This window comes from Petaurus breviceps, unplaced genomic scaffold (assembly GCF_028583685.1).
Source record: "Petaurus breviceps papuanus isolate PSGF00001 unplaced genomic scaffold, PetGlider_PUasm1.0 207, whole genome shotgun sequence".
NCBI classification, from domain to species: Eukaryota; Metazoa; Chordata; class Mammalia; order Diprotodontia; family Petauridae; genus Petaurus; species Petaurus breviceps.
The window spans coordinates 19,740,598-19,764,253 of NW_027185850.1; the positions used below are offsets into that span (position 1 = coordinate 19,740,598).

At 47.5% G+C, this 23,656-nt stretch overlaps 1 protein-coding gene across 1 annotated transcript in view; it reads left to right on the top strand.

The window, feature by feature from the left end:
* Nucleotides 1-21,462, top strand: part of LOC138164939 (phospholipid phosphatase 3) — an 82,393-nt gene extending 60,931 nt beyond the window's left edge. The window contains exons 5-6 of the mRNA XM_069092922.1: nt 10,239-10,415; nt 19,476-21,462. Coding sequence (XP_068949023.1) covers nt 10,239-10,415; nt 19,476-19,601 — 303 coding nt within the window. The 3' untranslated portion in view covers nt 19,602-21,462. The remainder of the gene's footprint in view (nt 1-10,238; nt 10,416-19,475) is intronic.
* Nucleotides 21,463-23,656: the final 2,194 nt, after the last annotated feature.

Consider the following 23,656-nt stretch of genomic DNA (forward strand, 5'->3'; position numbering starts at 1 on the left):
TCTCTCTCTCTCTGTCTCTCTCTCTGTCTCTGTCTCTCTCTCTCTCTGTCTCTCTCTCTCTCTGTCTCTCTCTCTCATTTGGAAATGCATCTCTGCACAGTGTTTCCTTGGCGCATCTTCTGCTTCCCTGGGGGCCAGAAATGATTTTTTCTAATTTAATTACCTTCTAGAGAGAGGGAGGGAATGCTTCTCAGGCCTCCTTGCCATTCTTTTCCTGGTGCATTCAGCACACACCAGCTTTATTAAAAGGAAAACACCTTGAATGACTTTTCCCCCCAATATTTCCCTTCCTTTACTTTCAGGAACAAGTGAAGAATGCCTCCTGGGAGGTGTGTTCAGAGGCTCCCATGGGGAAAGGTCCTTTTTCAAATTGACTGCACCAACTGCCATGTTTCTCCTTTGACCTTTCATGGCTCCAGCAGGAGGTCTGCATGAGGTGGGGTAGGGCAGGTTTCTGAATGAATGATTTCATTAAGCCATTGAGGCCCCTCCCTCCCCCACAGATTGCTCCTGTATGTCTGAGGGGGGTGAAAATAGTTCACATTGACCCAGTGCTTTAAGGCTTGAGAAACATTTTATGTGATATTTGGCTTGGTCCTCCCCACAACCCTGTGAGGTAGGAACTATTACTATTGCCATTTTACAGATGAGGAAATTGAGGCTTAGACTTGCCTAGGGTCACACAACTCATAAGGTGGGATTAGAAGCCTAGTTCTGGCTCCAAATCCATCTGGGAGATCATGTCATCCACACTCCTTATTTTACAAGGAAACCTTTTAGGACAGAGAGGAAGGAGAAATCTGATGGGCCTTCAATGGCATCAAACTTGACTTCCAGGCTTACCTCGGTCCCATACTGGGTACCAGGGGTACCTTTTGAGGCCCTCAGCATTAGGCCATAATTTGCAAAAAGGGTTGTTTTGGGGGGAGGAACAGCTGTGCCCGAAACATCTTTGGGCATTGAAGAAGGATGAGGTTAGGCTTTGGAGGAGGTTAACGTTAATTAAAAACAACAACCTGCCCACAGACATCCATCTGCCCTGGCTAACCTTCGGGCTTCCCACAGCCAGCAGCATTCCAGCTGGAGCTGGGTTGTGCTCCTTCCCCCAGAGCAGGTTGGCCCCTTCTGTGGGTGAGGTCTTGACTTGGCTCTTTGGTTCTCCATGCCAGTAGTGGGAGAGGTCCGTGGATTCCCACAAAGCAGCCCTTCAGGACCCACTGTGTGTAGGGTGTGACCAAAGAGAGGCAGCCCAATATGGCGGACAGCAGATGTTCAGGCTGGGAGTTAGAAGACCGTGGTTCAAGGCCAAAGTTCCCTACTGACTTATCTGGGTGACCTTGGATAAGTCAATCCAACAAGTATTCATTAGGCACCTACTGTATGCATTGTGCTCGGGATACAAGACAAAAATAAGACAGCTCCTCCCCTCCAGGAACTTACTTGCTACTTGAAGTTTGCAATATACACAGATTAGTCAGGCCAACATGAAGGCAAAATACATTTTATTTATTTTTATTCTTGTTTGTATTGCTTAGTTCCTATGTGAACTTGGCCTCTTGACTTCTCCCATCTCGGTTTCCCAACCTGCAAGATTAGGTTGGGCCTACATGGCCTCTGTATGGTCCTTTCCAGCTCTAAGCCTAGGACCCTGGGATTCTGTGATACTCCCATTTCTGGTGGGATTGGAGACTGGGGAAGACACATCCCCCAAGAGAGGGGTCTTGGAAGACCTTCTGCAGAGAGCCAAGCCTTGAGAGGGTGGTGGAGGGGAGGGGAAGGCAGCATCTGCCTGAGCTTGAGCCTCATGAAGGAGGTACAGAATCACCTCGCAGAGCCTTCATTTCATCTGTAAAAAGAGTAGATGGGACAAGCTGATTTCTAGTTCCTTCCAGTTTAGGGTCCAAAGAGGGCGAGTGTTTCGCCAGAGTCACATAGCCTGTCCCTTAGAACTGTGTACTCTGTCCAGCCATGCATCCTCCTCCTAGGCCTTGTCTTCTTTCCCATCACTCACTTGAGGAGCATTGAACATCAGGGGCTCCCCTTGGCACACTCCTCCCTCTGCCTGCCCTTGTTTCTAAATCTTTCTGTCAGCTGGGCTCTGGATGTGCTGCAGGGTTTAACAGAGGCCTCCGGAACAGGGAAGCGGCCAAGTTCTGAGAACCTGGGGCTTGCGTGTGTTAGTCATGGCGGATTTGCCCCATATGGGCAGAATAACATACAGCCTGCATCTGGTACCTTCCCTTTGGTCTGAATGAACCCTCTACTCTCCAAATTGGGAAAAAAAAAAACCAGTCTCACTCCCAGAGAAAGAAACAGGGGGATGATTTCCAAAATCTGCTTTGCCCTAGAGGGCAGAATGGGTAACAATTGGCGGAAATGGCAAACAGGCCCATTTAGGCTCAATGTTAGCAAAAACTTCTCAGTAATTCTGATGTGAAGGCCAGGAGGTGGTGAGGGCCAGCATTGGGAGTCTGCAACCCAAGGCCAGGTGCCCCTTGTTGGGCCTGTGGTACAGCTCCTTGAGACCCTCAGGGTCCTCCCTAACCTGAGATTCTGAGGGTCTGCTTCATCCTCCCTTCTTCTGCCACTCCCATAATGCATTAGTTCTCTTGAATTCATTCCTTTAGCTCTGGTTCAAGCAGGGAAGGACCTGATGACTCTGTGTTCTAAGTCTTCTTCTTAGAAAAGAATCCTAAATTTGGAATCTGGAAGATTTGGGTTCAAATTTGCCTCAGACACGAATTAGCAGTGTGACCTTGGTCAAATTATTTGACTTCTGAGGCCCAGTTTCCTCACCTTTGAAATTGAAGGGTGTGGTTTGAGCCCAATGGCTTCCAAAGTCCCTTCTGACTCTAAATCTATGATCCTGTCATGTAAACTGTGAGCCCTTTATTTTAATGAAAGGGATGTGCATGTCCATTGACTGGAACTCTTTGGTAGCGTCTTTCTAACCGGAAGAGGCATTCTGGTCATTTTCTAGCTTTACTATTAACACACTGTGTTACCTTGAGCAGGTCATGAGACCTCTGGGGCCCTTAGGTTTCTCATATGTAAAGTGAAGGCACTGACTAGTTGGCCTCTCCAATCCCTTCCAGGTCCACGGTTCTGTATCTTAGGTCACAGGATTTCCCAAGGGCAGAGATGCTGAAATGTCTAGTTCTGAGAGGTACAGTCAGCAAATGATGAAAGTTTGAGAAGGTCACCTTCAAACCTCGATTGGTCACCAGATCAGGGAATGTGGAGGGGAGGGTGGGAAGGACTAACAGTTACTGGGTCCATTCAACCCACCACGAAGGGTGTCCCCCTGCCCTTCCACTGCAGGCCTGGATTGTCTGGCTCAGACAAGACATTCTGTAGGCGTTCAGAGGATGGAGAGGTGTCTGTAGGCTGGGGTGGTCTGGAGGAAGAAGGGTAGTAGATGGGATTCATGACAAAGGGCTCATTCTGAACTGTGTGTGGAACTGTCTGTCCCCAGAGTGATGGAAACAGGGTGGGGAGGGGAAACCAACCCAGGTTCTGTCCATCTGCAAACCATTTAATGGAATCCAAAAGCTTTAGCTGTGATACAGTCAGGAGTCCAAGGGTAAACCATTCCCATTTTGGCTACTGTGTCCAGGACTGGGGCCAGGCAAGGGAGGCCACAACTGGGAAAGCGGATGAGACATGACAATAACAGTGCTGACTTGGGAGGCAGAGGACCTGAATTTAGACCCCCAGCTCTGCTTCTTGGTACCTGGGGAAGACTGTACATTTCAGCTTCCTTATGTTGCAGCAGTCATTGTGCGAATCAGATGAGATGGGTATGTGTGTGTGTGTGTGTTTGTGTGTTTTACAAACCCTGAAGTGGTATATAAATGTCAGCTATCATTAGGATGATTTTTTAAATGAGAGGCAATTGGACCAAATTATCTAACTTTAAATCACTCATCTTATACTTGCCCTAAAATATTTATTAAATTCCATGTGTCAGGTTTTGTTTAAGAAGGCAGTGCGTCTTGTGGGAAGATTTTCACTTCATAATCTCAAAACTGGGAAGGAATCCCACACTATCTAGCCCTGCCCATGCCTAAACAAAAAATCTCTACAAATGTGTGGACAGGTGACCCTTCAGCATCTGGTGGAGGAAGGCCAAAGACCAGCACCTCATATTGCCTCCTGAGCCAGCTAATGCAGTCCTCATGGTTCAAAAGGACCCTTTTCGGCCGGGCCCCATTGAGTCTCCCTGTGACTTCCCTCGGTCCCTCCCAGTCCTGCCTACTGCCCCAGGCAGAGCCAGACTTCTCCCTTCCAGCTCAGATTCTAATGACTTCTCCTTGTCCTCCCCATAGAAAAATGCAGATGCCTCCCTGATCTTTGCGTCAATCCAAGTTAGCTTTTAGATTCTTGTCCAAAATGTTGGAACTGGAAGAAACCATAGGAACCATTGTCTCCAAGCCCCTCGTTTTATAGATGAGGAAATTGAGGCTCAGAGATGATAAGTGGCTTGCTTTGGTTCATCCAGCAAATAAGTGTCTAAGTTGGAACCATCCCCCCCTCTAAATTCGAAAGTCAAATATTCCACACCAATCATTCTTAATCTGACCCATGAATGACGGTGGCACTTCCCGCTGGAGCAAGTTAGAGAGACCCAGCCTCAAGATGAGGCGGGGGGGCTGGCTGGCTGGCTGGAGGGATGGATGGGTTGGATGGATGGGTGGATTAATTCTCTACATTATCCATTTATATCTCTGGGCCTTCTTTTACTCCTCTGTAAAGTATGTGAATTGGAAGAGTTCAGCTTCAGGGGTCTTTCGAGCTCTGACATTCTGTTCTAAGATTTCTTCTAGTTCTAATCATATTCTGTGTTCCAAGATCCCCTTCATCTCCTGTGTTCCCTGTTGGAAGGTCCCTCCCAAGGCTGCTCTGTTGTCCTCTAGGATCCTGACTTCTGTAGTCTAACACCCTATGTTTGAAGGTCCCTCTCAGCTCTAATATTTTATGACAGTAACTATAGATCAAGTGAATAAGAAAGAAAAAGTCAGTTAAGAAATCTAACGTGACTTTCTTTATTTTCCTTCTGTCGTTGACCATAACGAAAGTCATATTTTTGATGCTTATTTCCCCAGAGGCATATTATTCCCCTGGATGGAAGGTAAGGGTCCTGTTGTCTGTATACAACCTATGGCCTTAGCTATGGTCTTGTTGCTAGCTTGATTACCTTGGAGGAGGAGGCAGTGTGGTGTGGTAGATCTGGATTCAAATCCTGGCCCTCTTGTCGAATAGCTTTGTGACTTTGGGCAAGTCATTGCATCTGCCTAGAGATCAGTTTCTTCATCTGTAAAATAAGGGTCTCATTTAGACAAGCTCTAGAGGTTCTCTGACCCTTCGTCTTTTTATCTGGAAAAGAGAATTAATCATCCCTGGCAGACTGAGTTTAAATTTAAGTCCTACCCTTGACATATACTAGATGTGTGCCCCTGGGTAAGTCTCTCAACTTTTGGTGCCTTAGTCTGCTTTGGTAGAAGCCATTTCCTTACACAGAACCCCCTTGGTCAGAACTACCCCTTGCAAAAGAAAAAAAAAATTCCCTCTCTCTTTCTCTGTCTCTCTCTGTCTCTGTCTCTCCTCTGTCTCCCTCTCTCTCTCTGCCTCTGAATTGCCCTCTCTTCTCTTTCTCTCTCTCTCTCTCTCCCTCACACTCTCACTCTCTCGCTCACTCTCCCTCTCTCCCACTGTCGCTTTCTCACAAGGATGTTGAGGCTTGAATGAGATCATTGATGGAAAGCTGCTATGTCATCCTCGCTATTACTAAAATTTACTGCCTAGACACTCAATGTGAATTTTCCCCCCAGGCCTCCTTCATTTATTCTTTTTCTCTTTCTTGCTCCGATTATTCATTTTTCTCTTGTAATTTGCTTTCATCATTGTAGAGCCCTGGCCTTAGGAATTCGAGTTTAGAAAGCCTTGAGAGATCGGTAGTCCTGTTCTGTGTTGCAACCCTTCCCATGCCTCAGTCTGACTTCCAAGGCCAGAAGACAAAGTGTGTGTGTGTGTGTGTGTGTGTGTGTGTGTGTGTGTGTGTGTGTGTGTGTGTGTGTGTGTGTGTGTGTGTGTAAGAAGAGAGAAATGGAGAGGGGAGAGACAGAGAGAGAGAGAAAGGAGAGAGCAAGCCAGAGCCTTCTTTGTTGTAGGGGATGGGGGTCAGAGGGAAAGTGCCCTCCCAAGAGCCGCTAGTAGCTGAATCAGGGAAGCCAGATAAGGTTCAGTGATTGCTCAGAAGGGAAGTCCGACCACAAGGGAAGGGAAGTGAGTATGGGACAAAGGTTTCCCAGGCGTGGCTTGGGGGTGGAGTGGGTTGAGGGGTGAAGAGAGGAGTCTGTTGCCTCCAAATGGGAATCCTGACCAGAACTCATGAGCTGTGAGACTTCTCAGTGATCAGCCAGGCCAGCGCATACCTGAACAGCAGTGCCCACCAAGTATTCTTAAGGAGAATTCATCCAGAGTCCTGGAACACCTCTGGTGAAAGGAGGCTCCCTATCCCCTGTAGCAGCTCATTCCGAGTTGGGACAGCTTTTGGTTCTCAGGGTCTCGTCCTTGCTTCCCTGATCCAAACATGTGCCCAGAAGCTTGCTGGCTGTGGAACCCCAGCCTCCTCACCCTCCATACCTCTGGTGCTTCCTTTGGGAAGTAAGCTTAGTGATAAAGCCCTGCTGAACCCTAAAACGTGCTCCCTTGCTTTCAGCTGCCTTGCTGTACCTTCTACCCTTTCCTCTTAGTTCTGTTCTCTGTTCTCTTAGCAACATGTGTCTAATCCCTTTGCCCCAAACCACCCACCAGTTACCATGTAGCCCCCTAAGTCTTCACTTCTTGGGGAATCCAAGATCTTAGGGGTTAGATAGAGTAAAAAGGACTTCGGGTCTTAGGAGCAAAGTGACTTTCCCAGGGGCACCTGGCAGTATAGAGCAGAGCCGGGGTTTGAACCCAGCTTCAAGTTCTTTCTCCATGTCCCCACATTACCTCTTCCCAGTTCTTTAAATTGTTCTCTAACTGCAGGACTCACTGGTCTGGCTTTTCCTTATTCCTATTCCCCTCCCCTCCTTTCCAAGGGTAGGTGGAATTTCTTGATATCTTTTGTCCTGGCGACCTGGTCAGGGAGCAGCACGTTCCTCCTTGGCATTTGGGCCAGATCTCTGATAGTGCCTGGGACTGGACAGAACCAGGAATGGCCCATATTACAGCTGAGGAGACTCCAGAGTAGGCTTATTTCCCCTTCGGTCCACTGGGTTGTCCCTTTCCCCTTTGACCCCTGAAAGCATGATAGCTTGGCTTTGGGGCCAGTAATCTGAGGAGGTGCCTCTCGGGGCAGGTCCTGTGGGCAGGCTTGAAGATTTAAAGCTGAATGAGAGCCTAGAGATCAGGTAGTCCAGCGTCTCCATTTTATCCCTGAGGAAACCAAGGCGCAGAGACCTTGGTCTCTTGGGAAATAACCTAGTCACACGGCAGAACAGGTTTTGAACTCAGAGCCTCTGATTCCAAGTCCAGTCTTCTCAAAATCTGACCAGTCACTCCATGCCCTTTTTTTTATGAGTTAATTTACTTATTTTTAGTTTTCAGCATTCACTTACGGAAGTTTTAAGTTTTCTCCCCCTCCCCCCCAAGATGGCTTATACTCCGGTAGGGGCTCCACACATACATTCTGTTAAACATGTGTTCACATCAGCCAGGCTGCATAGAAGAATTATAACGAATGGGAAAGACCATGAGAAAGAAGAAACAGAAAAGGGTCTGCTTCACTCTGACTCCATGGTTCTTTCCCTGAATGTGGTTGGCATTTCCCATCATCCTGGCATTGCTGAGAAGGGCCACGTCTATCAGTCAGTCATGGCACACTGTGGCTGTTGGTCAGTACCTGTTATGTGCCAAGCTCTCTTACCTGGACAAATCACGTGGTGTCTTGATCCACCCCCCAACAGTTATATAGTTAAACATTTTATTTTTGATGAATATATTTAATACAATAAATTTAATGAATATAAATGTTTTCTCTAAATTCTTTAAATATTTCATGTGTTTAGAGACATTTTAGTGGGAGTTTTCCCTTTTACATCAGAATTGCTTAATCCCACCTCATCTTTGTTGTTTCCTTCTTTCCAATGTAGTTTTGGTTTTTATTTTGTTAATTTTGTTGATTTCTCTGTTGGAGCAGAAACAATTTTTTTGGTGTGGCCGCGGTGGTGGGTGGGGACCATTGGCCTGACTTTGCTATGTGAGTTTGGACGGGTTGCTTTTCTTACTCCAAACTTGAGGTTTTTTTCCTGTTGAAGGAGTGGTTTGGACTAGAAGATTTCTGAGGTTCCTTCCAGCCCAGTTATTATGGACTAAGTAACCAAGAGTCTAGGTTCTAGGCTCTCATCTTTAACGTTCTAAGATCCCTTCAAGTGCAAACATTTTACTCTCTGTGTTCTATTTTCAAAGCGCTCTTTGAGGCCTGACATCCCATGTTCTCCCAGCTAACATCCTTCTGGGGTCCTTTCCAGCACTGACATCCTGTGTTCCACATTCAGAGGACTTTTGGACCCTTGATGTCCCTGTTCTCTGGGGTCTTTTGCAGCCCTGACATTCTCTGCTCTCTGTTCAGAGAGCTTTTCGGGCCCTGCCTCCCTCCCTAGAGGCTGGTTCTGTGTTCCCTCTGCAACACCAGGACCCCCTGACCCTGCCCCCTTCCTCCCCTCCTCCTGCCTGCCACAGGAAGGTGGCCATTTGTCTGGGGAAGGGCACCATCCTGCTCTATCTTTAGACTCCACTGCCCTGGCTCCCTTCCGACTCCTCTCCTCGCCCCTTCTTTCCTCTCCCATCCTGTCCGGCCTTCTCCACTTTGATTTGCGGGAGGAAGTTACCACTTGTCCGGTTGTCTCTTCCCTTTTGCTTCCCAAGTTCCCACAGGAACCTGGGAAGTGGGCTGTGGCCTGAGGTTAGAACGGAAGCTCCGTCCAGATAGTTTCGAGTGGACAATGCCCAAATGACGTCATTTCTACTTTTCTTTTTCACTTCAGATAAAGTTCTTGCCCACTTTCCTTCTTCAGGTGCCCCCCCAAACATACACTCACACACACACACTCACCACACACAGACCCTATCCTGGAAAGTGCTTTGATATCCCTGAGTTGGTCTGTCTCTTTAATTTTTAATTACATCATTTCTTCCAGTCTTATTTGAGATTTTTCAAACCAGCTCCTCTGACTCCAGACCCAGCATGCCACCCACCCTGAACATGGCCAGCCCTCTGTGGCTATAACTTTGGGGATAAATCAGAGCACAGATTTTTTTTTTTACATCAGGATTTTATTGTATCATTATCAAAATACGATTTACAAAATGGAACAAGTAGGCAGCCACAGTGGTTAGAGCACTGGGCCTGGAATTGGGAGGACCCGAGTTTAAATCCAGCTTCAGATACTTACCAGTGGTGTGACCCTGGACAAGTCACTTCTTGTTTGCCTCAGTTTCCTAACCTACAAAATATCTGGAGAAGGAAATGGCAAACCATTCTAGCTAGTATCTTTGCCAAGAAAACCCCCAGTAGGGTCCCAAAGAGTCAGGCGTGACTGAAAGGACTGAACAGCGATGTATAAAAACTCCCATTTCTCTAGCACAACATGATATCTAAAGACCTTCCTCCAAATAACCTCATACTGTGGGTAGGGTGAGCATGGTTGTGTCATAAATGAAACTGAGGCCAAGAGGGGAGGTGGCTTGCCCAGGTTATACTCTATTGGATGTGTGATCTCCATTCAGGAGCTCCCCCTGCCATGATGGAGACGGACACCTAGGCCATCCTGCCCAGGCCCCTTGACTCCCGGTGGAGTTCTCTCTAATACCCTGTGGCCAGCTCTCTTTGGAAGCAGCTGGTTCTGTTTCTCTTCATACTAATCCCTCATAGGAACCAGATCTAACACCAGAGAGGAGCTCAAAGTGCATCTAAGTAAACCCTCATTTTGCAGGTGAGATCCCATTGCCCAAGATACCACGATGTGTATCAAAGGTGAAGCCCAGAAGTAGGAAGTTGGAAGGGTCATCAGTGGATCTCCCACAAATCTCCACATCGACATCCCCAACTGTGGCCATCAGGCTTCTGCTTACAAGCACTCCGAGGGTGGACGGTGCACTAGTCCATCAGGCGGCTGCCCATTCTGTTTTCATCCTGGTGTCCGACCTCCGGGGCTGACACTCATGCCACCTTTTTCTCTCCTTTCCTCCAGCTGTATCTGCAGGCCCGCTTCACCTGGAAGGGAGCCCGCCTGCTCCGGCCCCTCCTACAGTTCACGCTGATCATGATGGCCTTCTACACTGGCTTGTCTCGTGTGTCCGACCACAAGCATCACCCTTCAGATGTCTTGGCAGGATTTGCACAGGGATCCCTGGTGGCCTTCTGTATAGTAAGTAGTATCTCCTATCATATCCTAGACACTTGACTAACACATGTTCATTGAATGAGTGAGTGAATGCTGCTTTTAGAATAACAAGAAGATGGGCTGGACCTATGGTTTCACTGATGGAGGGAATTCCCAAGTGAGGAAACTCCCTTCATCCATGTGCATTGACATCTTATGGATGTAGAATTTCATTGATCTAGAGAACTCCAAAGTGAGGAGCTCCCTTGGCCAATGCAGATAACATTAGTATAACTTGTCTTTATCTGGTGCTGTATGGTAACAACCATATTATAGCCATGATCTCACTAGGCTGTCTTTCCCATCCTATCCCAGACAGTCATCGAGAGGCCACCACACACGTCCTTTCTCTCCTTTCACCTTGGCAATCCCACTTCTTGCTTTGGGCTCAGTAGTAACATGAGTTCTAGGAAGGGCATGCCCACAGACAGCCTTTCTCCATCAACCCACCACCTCTGTGAATCGCCAGGCCCAACCCCATTCCACAGATGAGGGAGCTGAAGCCCAGGGACATGAAAGGTCTTGCCTACAGCTGTATCCCAAGTGGGATTTGAGCCTCGATCTTCCTGACTTGAGAGGCTGGCAGGCTTCAAGGCACACTCGGGCGTGGGGATGAAGCCTCCCCTTTAGTCTCTTAGCTTGGACCTGTTTTGATCCAGACCGAAGGAAACAGTCCCAGAAATGAGTTACCAGCAGCAGCCCTCTGTGATCAGCTGGGTCTCATGTCACTTCCTTCCCAAGGATGCCCCAGTTCCCTGTCTCAGTGCCTTCAGGTCATAGCCATTGCTGGCTGCTCCTGGTCCAGGCCTAGCCCTATGCCATCCCTTGCTCAGTGGGAGGCTGACTGTCTTTGCACTGCATTCCCTTAATTACCTTCTCTCACCCCCCACTTGCACAGTGGCAAAACGCAGACTGTCCTTGTTGGCATCCCAGATACCGACACAACCATGCTCACCCTACCCACTCATAGAAAGAGTGCTGGTGTTGAGTCCGAAAACCTGGGCCCCTTCTCCACTAGGCTTTTTGCCTCCTCACTCTGTGACCTTAAATATAATGTAGACTGAGGGTGATAATTCCAAGAGGAATGCTGACTCCCAGGTCTTGATGATTCACAAAACACTTTCCTCCCAATACCCTTGCAAGATGGGGAGTGAAACTGTTAATTATCCCCACTGGACAGATGGGGAAACTGAGTCTCCTAGGTGCAGTGGTATGGTCATTGACTGTTCTAGCAAGGACCTAGAATTGAGAGCTTCGAGGGCCTTGATGGTCAGCTAGCCCAACCCTGTCTTTTGGCAGGGGACGGGCAGAAGGTGATAGCTGCCTGCCTCTAAATCCGGGGTTTGCTCCATTCCTGCACAGTCACTTCCTCTCGCTGAGCCCCTGCTTCCTCGTCTTCCCGAGGGGCGGGATCCATCTTCACGCCTCTGCCTCCCAGGTGCTTAAGAGGATCTGTTAGAGCATGGATTTGCCCGGTATAAATATGTGTTGTTGTTTTGTTGTTGCTGCTGCCCTGGAGTAAAACCAGGGCTTGGCCAGAGTGTCCAGCTGGTCAGAGGTTTATTTTCAAGAGGGGAAATGAGGGCCCAGCCTTCCATCCTGTGCAGCTCTGGCTGGCTCCACAGGATGGGAGTGTGACCCAGGGTCAGGCCGGCTCTCTGCACTTGACTTGGTAAGGAGGAAAAAATAATCCTGACCATGGACCAGGGAGAGTGGAGCAGCACCCCCAGGTCATGGGGAAGGCACAGGTCTCCATAAGGGTGGGAGGCCCAAGAACTTGAACTTGGTTCATGCCACACCAGTTTGTGCCCTTGGGTGACTTGCAGCTCCTCTGGGCCTCAGTTTGCCTATAAAATGAGGGATTATCAGAGCGAGGCCTAGAGAAGACCCTAGGATAGAGAATGTCAGAACTGGGAGGGACATAGAACTCCCTAGAGAGGCCCTGAGGATGTAGAATGTCATGGCTGGAAGGCACTTTAGAGCAGAGAGTATTCTAGCTGTAAGAAGTGCTCTGCCAGCCCTTTCCTTTGGTGGAGGAAGGAGGGGGGCTTTCCAGACTCTAACAGGCAGCAGATCCAGTCTTAGAGCCAAAAGGGGGCTCTGTGGGTCCCACAGTCAGTAAATATCTGAGGCAGCATTTGAACCCAAGGTGAGTATGCTGCCCACTGTACCACACTGCAAGGAGGGAAAGGACTAACCTGCCACTGCCAAGGGAGGCAGCCTCCTTTGGTGGCCTGGAAGTGCAGGCTCGTGGGTCAGGGCATTTCTGGGAACTCTTAGAGCCTCCCCTGGCCTTGGGGCAGTTGGGAAAGTGAGTTGCTTCCAAGGCCCAGGAGCCTTGGTGGGGCAGGGTAGAACAATGGTGTCCTCTTTCCCCGTGGAGGTGGCTTGAGCCTTGTTCTGCAGGTCTGTGATGGGTGGAGTCTGATTTCCTCATCTGTCTATTATTCATTTCTCACTCTCTATCTCTCTGTTTTTGTCTCTCCCTCTCTCTCTCTCTCCTCTCTCCCTCTCTGTGTCTGTCTCTCTCTCTCTCTGTTATTCTCTCTCCCACCTTCCCTCTCTCTCTGGCAGAGGTGAGACAGCCAGAGCAGAATTCACTCAGGTGCACATACACACATACACCCACATACACTCACACTTTGCAGGGCATTTCGCCCCACTCCCACAGCAGCCCAAGGGCTCACATGAGGGCATGGCCCTTGCTCCATTTCCTGTCTGGTGACACAGAGCTAGGTCTGCTTGTCCCTGGCCCCTTTAGCAGATGGGAAGCTGTCAGGACAGTCCGGGAGAGGTTGGGGCAGGGGGGAGCCTCATTGCCTCAGGCTGGCCCCCCACTGCCTAGGAAGCAGCTGCCCACGACATTGTTCCTCGTCCAGTGCTCGCGGCTCTCCGGCTCTAGAGTGTACTCCTTTGTGTGCTAAGGTTCCCTTCCAATATTGGGAAGGCCGTTGGCATCTATGATCTCTACCCAGGGAAGAGAGACAGGGAGGAATCCACTGAAGAAGGAATTCATTGGAGGGGCAGCTACATGATGCACTGGATAGAGCATTGACCCTGAAGCCAGGAGGACCTGAGTTCAAATATGGCCTCAGACCAGACATTTGACACTAGCTATGTGACCCTCACTTAATCCCGATTGCCTCAAAAGAAAGAAAGAATTCCTTGGACTCAAGGACTGGGAGGGGCCTGAGAACAGGGGATGGCAGGGCTGGGAGGGACCTGAGAACAGGGGATGTCAGGGCTGGGAGGGGCCTGAGAACAGGGGATGGCAGGGCTGGGAGGGGCCTGAGAACAGGGGATGGCAGGGTTGGGAGGGACCAGTCTAGTCTCCTTTTACATTTGTGGAAACTGTTTCACACAAATATGAATCCAGTCTTCAGCCTCTTGCCCAGCCCAGACTGTACCATACCATGCTGTCTCCCAGATGCCTCCCAATCTTCAGAAAAGAGGGAGGCCAAGCCTACTGGCTAAATCCCAACACTCAAAAGCTTCTGAAGGAAGACCCTTTATTGAGGTCAAAAAGTAATGATAGTAATTGGATGGCTCCCATTCAGCTGAGTGGAGGAAGCTGGCAAGCAGGGTTTTTGAGTTCCTTTACCCTACAGACGGCCAGAAGGGCGGCCAGATTCCCAGGCAGTGGCCGTTTTCCAGACAAACATCCAGAAACATATTTGTGGGAGGCTCTGGCCCTCAAGAAAACGCCTTTTTAGGTCATTATAAAGACAATAGAGCATTGTAGTTGGGGTGGGGGAGTTGAGGCCAAGTGCTGGTCTCTTGACAAGTTGAGATGGGCTCTTTAGAAAGGCTTCCTGTCGATCCACATCAAACTCGCTTCCATTCCATACACGTTTATAAAGCACTATTATGGGCCAGACCCTAGACTCAGCAGAATGATGCACCTCTTCAGGAGACCACCATCCAGTCAAGCTCAGGGTTATTCACGTCTTTCCTAAACCGTGGCACCCAGGACACCAAGTGCTACAGAGGGGGTCTGACGTGGTATAGTAAGAAGCAGACCCATCACCTCCCTTGGTTTGAGCCAGAGGGGGAATAACTTCTTTGACTCTGTCCAGCAGCTCATTGCTTGAGCCTGGTGTCCCTCAGTCTCTCCCATTTCTCCTTCACACAGACGGCTCCCTAGGGACAGCTCTCCCCCATGTAGGACTTGGGCAGTTGTTTTTTTTTTTAACCTAACTGTAGAGGACTTTACATCAGTCTCAGGGAAAGTCCATCTCATTCTCGACTGTAGGGAACTTCTAAGAATTAAGAAATCAATCACCTCCTGCCTCACACCTTAGACAGCTGTAAAAAGCAGACATCCCTCAGACATTCCTCATCTGCGCAGGGCCCTGGCCCCATAATTCTGGGCAAGCTGGGCATCCCCTTTAGAAGCACTTAGGATCTCTCTAATTCCCTAAAAAGGTGGGCGCTCTCAGACTTATGGCTAGTCCTCTAATTTTTCTGTGCCTTAGTATCCTCATCTGTAAAATGGGGGTTTGACCTTCATTTTCAATTATCTTGCACAGAAATTTAGTGTTTCTGTCAGTTATGAATGTTATTAATAAGCCTGATTTTGAGAAGGACTCCTCAGCAGCCTGCCAAAGAAGGGACCATGACATAAAGCTCAAGAACCCCTGAGCTAACATGGGCATGTGTTCTATGATTTCTTTTACCTCTGACATTCTAGGTCTCAAGGTTCTATGTTCTAAGATCTTCTAGCTTTAAAATTCTCTGTTCTGTGTTGTAACATTTCATGGTCTAAGGCAGGGATTCCTGAGCCTTGGGGTGTTCTGGGTCCCTTGGGCAGTCAGTCTACTAAGGGACCCGTTCTCAAAATCCCATTTTTAAACATATACAATAAAACTCCCAGGATTACAGATGAAAGCAATCATACTGAAATACAGTTATCCCAAAAGTAAAAAGGGCATGTTACTGGAACCAGCACCAAGGTCACTTCCCCCTTAGATTCCATGAGACCCTCAGTTCTAGAGAGGCAAGTTAGGTTTGATGTGAGGGGAGACTTGCTACAGTTAAGAGTGATGCCCAGTGGGTTTAAGTTCACTGGATCTCAGGCCAAGGCTAGATGACCGCTTTCTGGAGATGCTGTCTCTACTTGGCTCCCCTATACATCCTTCCAACTGCAATTTTCCTAGCTCTGATATTCAAGGCTTGGTTCTGATTTTTCTCAAAAGACAGCAAAGTCTTTGCTTCTAGAAACTTCCCAGCCACAAATTATCTTGCATTTGCTTGGCTTATATTTCATATTTATTTATATGTGTGTATGTTCCCCTCCAATAGAAAGTAAGCTCCTTGAGGGCAGGGCTGGTTTCATTTCTGTCTTTTTACCCCCAGAGCCTAGCACAGTGCCCCCCAGCATAGCAATAAATGCTTTTTGACTGATTGACCGATCAAGTGTAAGCTCCTTGAGAGCAAAGGCTGAGTTACTTTTCTGTCTGTATCTCCATCCTTGACCACAGTGTCTGACGGCATATGGTTGGTGCTTGATAGAGATTTACTGATGGATTGTTGAGTCAGCTTCCTTTTAGAGGGAGATCTCAAGCCCTCTTCCTATTCCTGTTTTCCATCCTCCCCAATGATAGAGGCCCAGCCTTTGCCCTGATGGTGCTTCTGGCATGTCTGTCCATGTCATGAGGTGGTAGATAGCAGAAGGACAGGGACTCTCCCATGTGCTTACCCAACCCATTCAGTGTTCTCTGGCCTTGGCCACATGCCCGATGCCATTAAAGCTGTCAAGGCCCGTGACTGGGAGATGGGGTAAACCCTACATTGAGCTTTTTCGCTTAGACACCTCTGACAGGGCTTTTTTTTCTGTCTAGTCAGACAGTTGCAGGAAAGTGACTCAAATGACTTTCCATACACACAGACACACTCTGTACAAAGAGCTTTCTTCTACCATGACTCAGGAGAAAACCAGCCAGGAGCCCTTTACTGGATTGCAGCAGAGTGGTTGGAGCATTAGTTTGGAAGACCCTGAGTTCAAGTCTCTGCCTCGACACTGTGTGATCTTGGGACAGTTATTTTCCTTTTCTGGGCTTCCCATTTTCTTGACTATACAAGAAGGAAAGCCTTTGAATTCCCTTCCAACCCTGAAATTCTGGGATTCTGACAGAAGGTTCCCTGAAGATTTTAGTCAGTTGGTCACTTAACTCTTGCTAAGGGCTGCAGTTACAAAAAAAGGCCACATGCAACGTGACTCCCACCCCCCAGTGAAGGAGTTGACTTCCTAGTAAGGGAGACGATGCCATGCACACACAAAATCTGTACAGGATCCATGTGGTGAGGTGCAGTGTTCCAGATCAATACAGCAGGATGGGCTTTGTCCAGCACAGGCATTTATCACAGGCTAAACGTGACCAGTACAATTTGTCCTGTAACAAATATATAAGAGCCCCAGGCTCGAAGGACATGGGCGCGTAACAGAAGTTGAGCTCCAGGCCTTGTAAACCTCCTTATTTTATCTCTGATGGAAAGGGCAGCGATTCCAAGAATAGTACGGCTTGAAACCCAGTACCTCGGATTGTGTTTCACGCAGATTTTTTTTTTTGGACAATGATTTAAAATGTGTTTTTGTTTGTTTTTTTAATTGTCATAGTTCATAGGATGTTGAAACTGGGAGGGATATTAATACAAATAATATCAGAACAGAGAACACAGAAAGTCAGAGAAGGGAGGAGTCCCAGAATCTAGAACATGCATTGTGGTCATTTGGTTCATTTTCTCATTTCCAGATCCAAGGGGATCTGCCAGATGGGATTTGTAAGGGTGGGATAGCCTAACAGAAAAGTCAGAGCTCCTTCGTTTTTGTGGGACATTCCCGACGCCTTCAAGTTTTCTTTATGGGTGGAGAGCGCCTTCTCCAGGAAGTGGCTCCAGTCCAAGTGGTGAAGTTTTTATTTTCACTGCTTTTCTTGTGTCCCCCCTCAACCCCCACTCCCCATTCAAGCATAAGCCTTAGGCCTCTTTAACGGAGTGTTTAAACCCTTCCAAGATTGTGTTTCATGAATCCTCAAAGTGTTTATGTAACCTCAAGCCAGCCTGAGAGAGAGAGGAGAGAGACAGATGGAGAAATACAGTTTAGAAAAGGAGATTTGGATCTTTACACTCTGTGTGTGTGTGTGTGTGTGTGTGTATGTGAGGGGGGGAAGGAGGGAGGGAGAGAGAGGAGGGGGGAGGGAGAGAATGACAAGTGTGCAGGATGGACTATTAGGGACTGGGACTGGATACGGGGAGACTGGTTAGGAGTCTGTCATGATAACCAGGCAGCCGTCGAGTTGGGAGCTAGACACTGTCATTTTAGTCTTCATCAGTACTTCCCCAAAGACTAAATATCAAAGTTGAAATCCTCCAAATAATAATCTAAAATGTGGTTTTCTAGGAGGATTCATGGGATGGTAGAAAGGGCATTGGACTGATAATCATGGTCAGGGATGTTTTGAGGCAGTAATCAAGAGCTGACTGTTCAATTTTCATTCATATTTATTATATATTATACTCTTCTGTGTGTTACACCTCTGAAATTGCTAAAAATCAGGGTTTGATTTGTTGTTTTGCCAGTTGTCTAGACTTAAAGTGATAGAGAAAATATTAATAACACTGACTAAATTTAAAAATGCATGCGCATGTTTTGGGGAGCGGCAAGGGGGGAGCTGATTGTTAAACATTTACCAGCCCACATGTTGTCACAGTGGACCTGTCTGGAGCCCTTAAGGCAGTGAAGCACTTTTATCCAGTATCTCATCCGATCCTAATAACAGCCCTATAAGATGAAGAAATGGACCCTAAGAGTTAAGTAACTTTTCCATGATCCCATTATCTAGTACATGACTTTTTCTATGAGGAAGCAGAGGCCGAGAAGAGCCATATGGCTTGTCCGTGGTCATGTGGTTGGTAAATGAGGGAAGTGGAATTTGAGCCCCAGTTTTTTCTGACTCTTAAGACCAGGATTCCATCTGCTGTACTGCGCTGAATCTTAAGAGTCAGGAGAATTGTGTGCACATCTCTGGACCCTTGATCCCTTCATCTGTAAAAGGGCACAAAGGACTTGGGTTCTGGGTTTGAAGACCACCTTGGGTACCTCTATGGCTCCTACCTGTGCCTCGGGGTCATCAGCTGTGGGGGTGGGGGCTCAGACTCGACCAGCCCCTTGTGCCCATCCTCACTCAAGTTCCATGGTCTCATAATCCCACATCCTGAGCTTGTTGTAAAGATCTTATGTCATCGATGATGCCATGGAACAGTTGTTTGATTCTGGGCAGGTCCCTTCCCTTCTGGGCCTCAGCTATAGAGATAAGATGGGGTAGTCCCCAGGACCCTTAGGAAACAACAAAGTCCTGTGACCATGGTGATGCTGTTTTTGTGGGAAGCCCTTTGATGGTTTTGGAGCTAGGAAAATCCCAGGACAAGACTGGCTCCCTTGGTTTTTGTGGGACTCGGTGTGGTCCTGGAGAAGGACTGGCCTTGAGAGTTAGGAAGCCAAGATGTGAGTTCAGTTTTGGCCACACTTACTGGAGAATTACTCTACCAACCTGCTGGCTTGTGGGTAATGGACTGATGGCAGCAAGAAAGCAGTTAGGAACTATGACAGTAGTCAGGTGAGAAGTAACGAAGATGCATCCAGGCTGGTCACTGATTGTCCCTTTCAAACAGGCCCTGAGTGGAGAGGATGTTTTTTGGAGAATGTGGATGTGGAAGAGAAATGAGGAGTTTTATTCTACTTTACCAGAAAGGACAGAACTAACAGCAATTGAGGGGGTGGGGGCCAAGGCTCATTTCTGCCCAGAACAGGGGAAAGCTTCTGAAGGATAAGAGCTGTTCCAAAGTAGAATGGCCTTCCTCATAAGGTAGCGAGGTCACCATCACTAAAAGTATTCAGGAAGAAACGGAATCAACAAGCATTTCATTAAGTGCCTACTGAGTGTTGGGTACTGTGGGGCACTAACAGTACCACTACAAATGTTGCCTAGGGCATTGATTGCTTGGATGCGTCCTAAAGTTTTCTTTCTTCTCTGTGTTTGTTTCTAGGTCTTCTTTGTGTCAGACCTCTTCAAAACCAAGACAACTCTCTCCCTGCCTCCCCCTCCCATCCGAAAGGACATCCTCTCCTCTGTGGACATCATAGACAGAAACAATCACCACAATATGGTGTAGGCCTCTTGGCTTCCCCGGAGAGTTTTGCAAATGGACTGCTGACAGCACCCACCCTGCTGCTGCTCTCAAATCTCATCAGACAGTAGAATGTAGGGGAAAACTGTTTTTTGCCCGCCCGATCTTTTTAAAAGAAAACAAAATCTTACTCTGTGGCCTTGTGAGATTGGTTGTGGTTCAACCAGATGGAGACACCAGTGCAAACGGACACGTAACTGAATTCTAGGCGCACAGTTGGCCCCAGGTGTTCATGTTGTAGTGAACGCTGGCTTGTTCACAGGTGAACACTGAGCTGGGTTTGTAGAGAGGCGCCACCCTCGGCGATTCAGCGCCCATCGGACAAGCCACTTCCGATTGTAGCCCTCTAGGAGGCAAAGACAGCACTGAGCTGAGCTTTGTGGCTAGTGATCTCTGCAGCTGCCTCTGCCCGTTTTCTCTGGCCTCCCGCTCTGGGGCGCTTGGTTCCCTGCTGTGTGACTCTGGTGCCGGGAGTACCCCCAGTCACAAGGGTAGTTGGTCCAGCTGCCCAGAAGGAGCTGTCCGGTTGGGACTAGTACCTTACTTACCACTTTGCCCTCATTCCAGCCAGTGACCGAAGTTAGCTCGCTTTTAGCCACTAGGATACTCTTTTGGACAACTGACTTACAGACAGCACAAGGGTGAAAAGAGCAGAGGGGGGCAACGTCCTTCTGCCCTCACCCCTTACCTTTGAATGCGGCAGCCTCAGAGTGGTCAGGGGATGACCACAGAGGTTGATGTGCACTTGCGTTTGGCTAAGTCAGATGCATTCTAGATGAAGTGAGGCGTTTGTTCCCCCCTCACCCCAAAAAAGAAGTAAAATTGGTGCATTTTGTCATTTTCCCATGAGCCACATAATCTTAGACAAGTCCAGGGTCAGGGCTGGATTCTGCCCTGAAGGAAATCTTTAACCTTCTCTTAAAAGTACAACGGGATGGGGGGTAGGGGGAGGTGGGATGTAAAGAACACCTGACCCACAGCCAGAGGTTGTCCTGCACCTCTAAAGGCGCCTCCTTCTGGGGCTCCTGAGCCCTGGGGGCCCTCTTAGGCATCTTCTTGAGTTGTGTGAAGCACTATGGATTTGGGATGGAGTCCCAGGAGCTGAGGATTCAGTGGGTTTCTGTACACTCTGCAGGGCAGAATGCAGGCCCACTAGAACTCCTTAGCAGTTTCATTTCCTCATCCTCTATCCGGAAGGCCCGACAAGTTAGGTTTTCTTAGAGGCAGTAGGTAGCAATCCAATGACTTGGCTTTCCCAGGAAAGGAAAAAAGGGATTTAAAAACCACCACCACCACATTTCTAGATCTTGGTGAAGACCTTGCAAAGGGCTTAGCATCTAAGGGGTCATATAAAACCAAACGGATTGACCATCAACACATTCATCTTCAAGAATCCGTCCTACCATTTCAACTATAACAAGCTATGATTTTTATATATAAATATATTATAAATAATGTATAAAACATTAAAAATTAACTATGTAAAATATTATTTCTGAAACAATTTTAGATATATCCACTATGATTATCAACGGTGTCTCGACCTGTGTTATTTACATTGTGCTGTTTGAAAAAGCATTGAGTTACTTTTTGTTTTTTTCATCTAGTCAACTAAAAAAAGTTTGTAGCTCTGTAGGAGTCGTCAGGAAGTGAAGAAAAGATAGCGACAGCTAGAGATGGTTGTATAAAAAAAAGGTGAAATTGTCTGTATTTTTGTAATGTTGACATTTGTAAAGAAAAAGATTATTCAGAGACTTTTGTAGAGTACAAGAACACAAAAGTTTGTATCCACAAAACAATGGCTGTATAAATGTGCTTTTGAAATAAAAGCTCATAACATGACTAATTACCCTGTGACCGTTCTGGATTTCTTGTGGGGATGGTGGGGATTCCCAGCCCAAATTTAAGGGCCTTGGACACTGCACTCTGGACTCCACTAGCTCTCATTTAGGTTCCCCAAATCCAATCAGTTACCATACTCTGTTTCTGCTTTTGTTACATCTCCCTCTGATAGAGCCAGCACCCTCACTCCTGGACTACTGGGTCGAACCTTTCTGCTCTCCTCATTCACTCCATCAGCCACCCAGCTATGCAAAGGATCTTTCTAAATACTGTGTCTGATCATGCCACTCCTTGTCACTCAACTCCGATGGCTTCAGGACCAAATTATAAGGCCAGCTTGCCTTCCCAGTCTTTCTCTAGTTGACTCCCTTCAAGGACCGTTGAACCAATGACTCCTACCTCCTAGCTGGTCTTCATACAGAAACAAAGTGGGTCCCTGTGCTCAAGAAGCTTACATTCCAAGGGAGGGAGACCACCCATCTAAGGGAGTGATGGCCAAGGTTATGTAGGTTTGGGAAGTCAAAGGATGGTGGATGGGTCCAGAAGGATGTAGACTGACACTGCCTTTCTTGGGGCCAGGGATATGGGTGCATTGGTGTGTTTAGGGTTCTCCAGTGGGGCAAAAAGGTCGGTAGTCCTGAGTCTCACGTTCTACAAATATAAAAGGAAGGGGTTTTAATTAGATGACCCTTAAGGTCCCTTCTGTCTTTTAAATTATTATTCAGTTGTGTTCAACTTATACACACACACACACACACACACACACACACACACACATGCAATTGCAACTCAGAAGCTGGTTACCTTGCCTATCCCTAGTCTTGACTTCGGGAAACGCACTTCATGGCAAAAGAGAAGATTAATGAGAACGTGTACACGGGGTGCTATTTGGGGTCAGAGGAAGGAAAGATTATTGTTCTCACCCATTGTGCAATCTCCCCATCACGCCTCTGAGTCATGGTAATAACCAGCCACTCTTCCTCAGCTGAATTGAGTTCCCTGTGCATTTCCACTAGGCGATGAGTTCATTCCTGCATTCAACAAACGTTTATGTAGTGCTGACTGTGTGCCAGGCTTGGTGCTCAGTGCTGGGGGTACAAAGATAAAAGTGAAATCGTCTCTGCCTGTCCTCAAGGAGCTTCTGTTCTGCTTGTGTAAAACAACACAACATGTAGAATTTATTACATAGGCCTCCTTTTTAAAAAATCTTTCTTTTGCTTTTTTTTTGGAGGGGGGAAGGTAGGGCTTAGGGTTAAGTGACTTGCCCAAGGTCACATGGCTAGTTTTTGTGTTAAGTGTCTGAGGCTGGATTTGGACTCAGGTCCTCCTGACTCTAGGGCCGGTGCTCTATTCACTGCACCACCTAGCTGCCCCGATATAGGCTTTCTTGAAATCGAAATTTGTTTGCTATATATTTTGAAACCTCTGTGACATTCTGCTGTGCACATGATGTGCCTTTTTTCTTTTCTATTTATTTCAGTACTTAAGTGTATAATGTTTCTTTTTCTTTTCTCATTGTGTATTGGTTTTAATCATTTTTAAAAAATGAAAAAAAAAAAAACAGCATGGATGCATAGCAGTAAATAGGCACCAGGAAGGTATAAGTTAATGAGGAGAGGAGAGTGGGAGCAGTGGCTAGAAAAGGCCTCAAGTAGTAGGGGGCCCTTGAGCTACACTTTGAATAAAGTAAGTGATTCTAAGAGGCAGAGGGGAGGAGGGAGTTCATTCCAAGATTAGGAGAAAGCCTGTCCCTTTCTCTAAGGAACCTGGAACCCCATATTAGCTTCAATCATTTCCATCCCTCAGCGATCCCTTTGTTCAATCTTCTTTCAGACAAGCTTGACTCTTTGTGACCCCATTTGGAGTTTTCTTGGCAGAGATACTGGAGGGGTTAGCCATTTCCTTCTCTAGCTCATTTTACAGATGAGGAAACAGGCAAACAGGGTGAGGTGACTTGTCTAGGGTCATACAGCTAGTAAGTGTCTGAGGCTGGATTTGAACTCAGCAAGATGAGTCTTCCTGACTCTAGGCAGGTGCTTGCTCTATCCACTGAACCACCCCTCCTTTGAGATTGCTACCTTCACAGTGCCAGCATTTCTAGAGACAGATTCACAATGAGGTTACAATCTATTTACGTTGAGAGTGAGAGGAAGCTACATTCTATGAGGGTAGGTCAACTGAGTGTAGAGGAGAGAGCC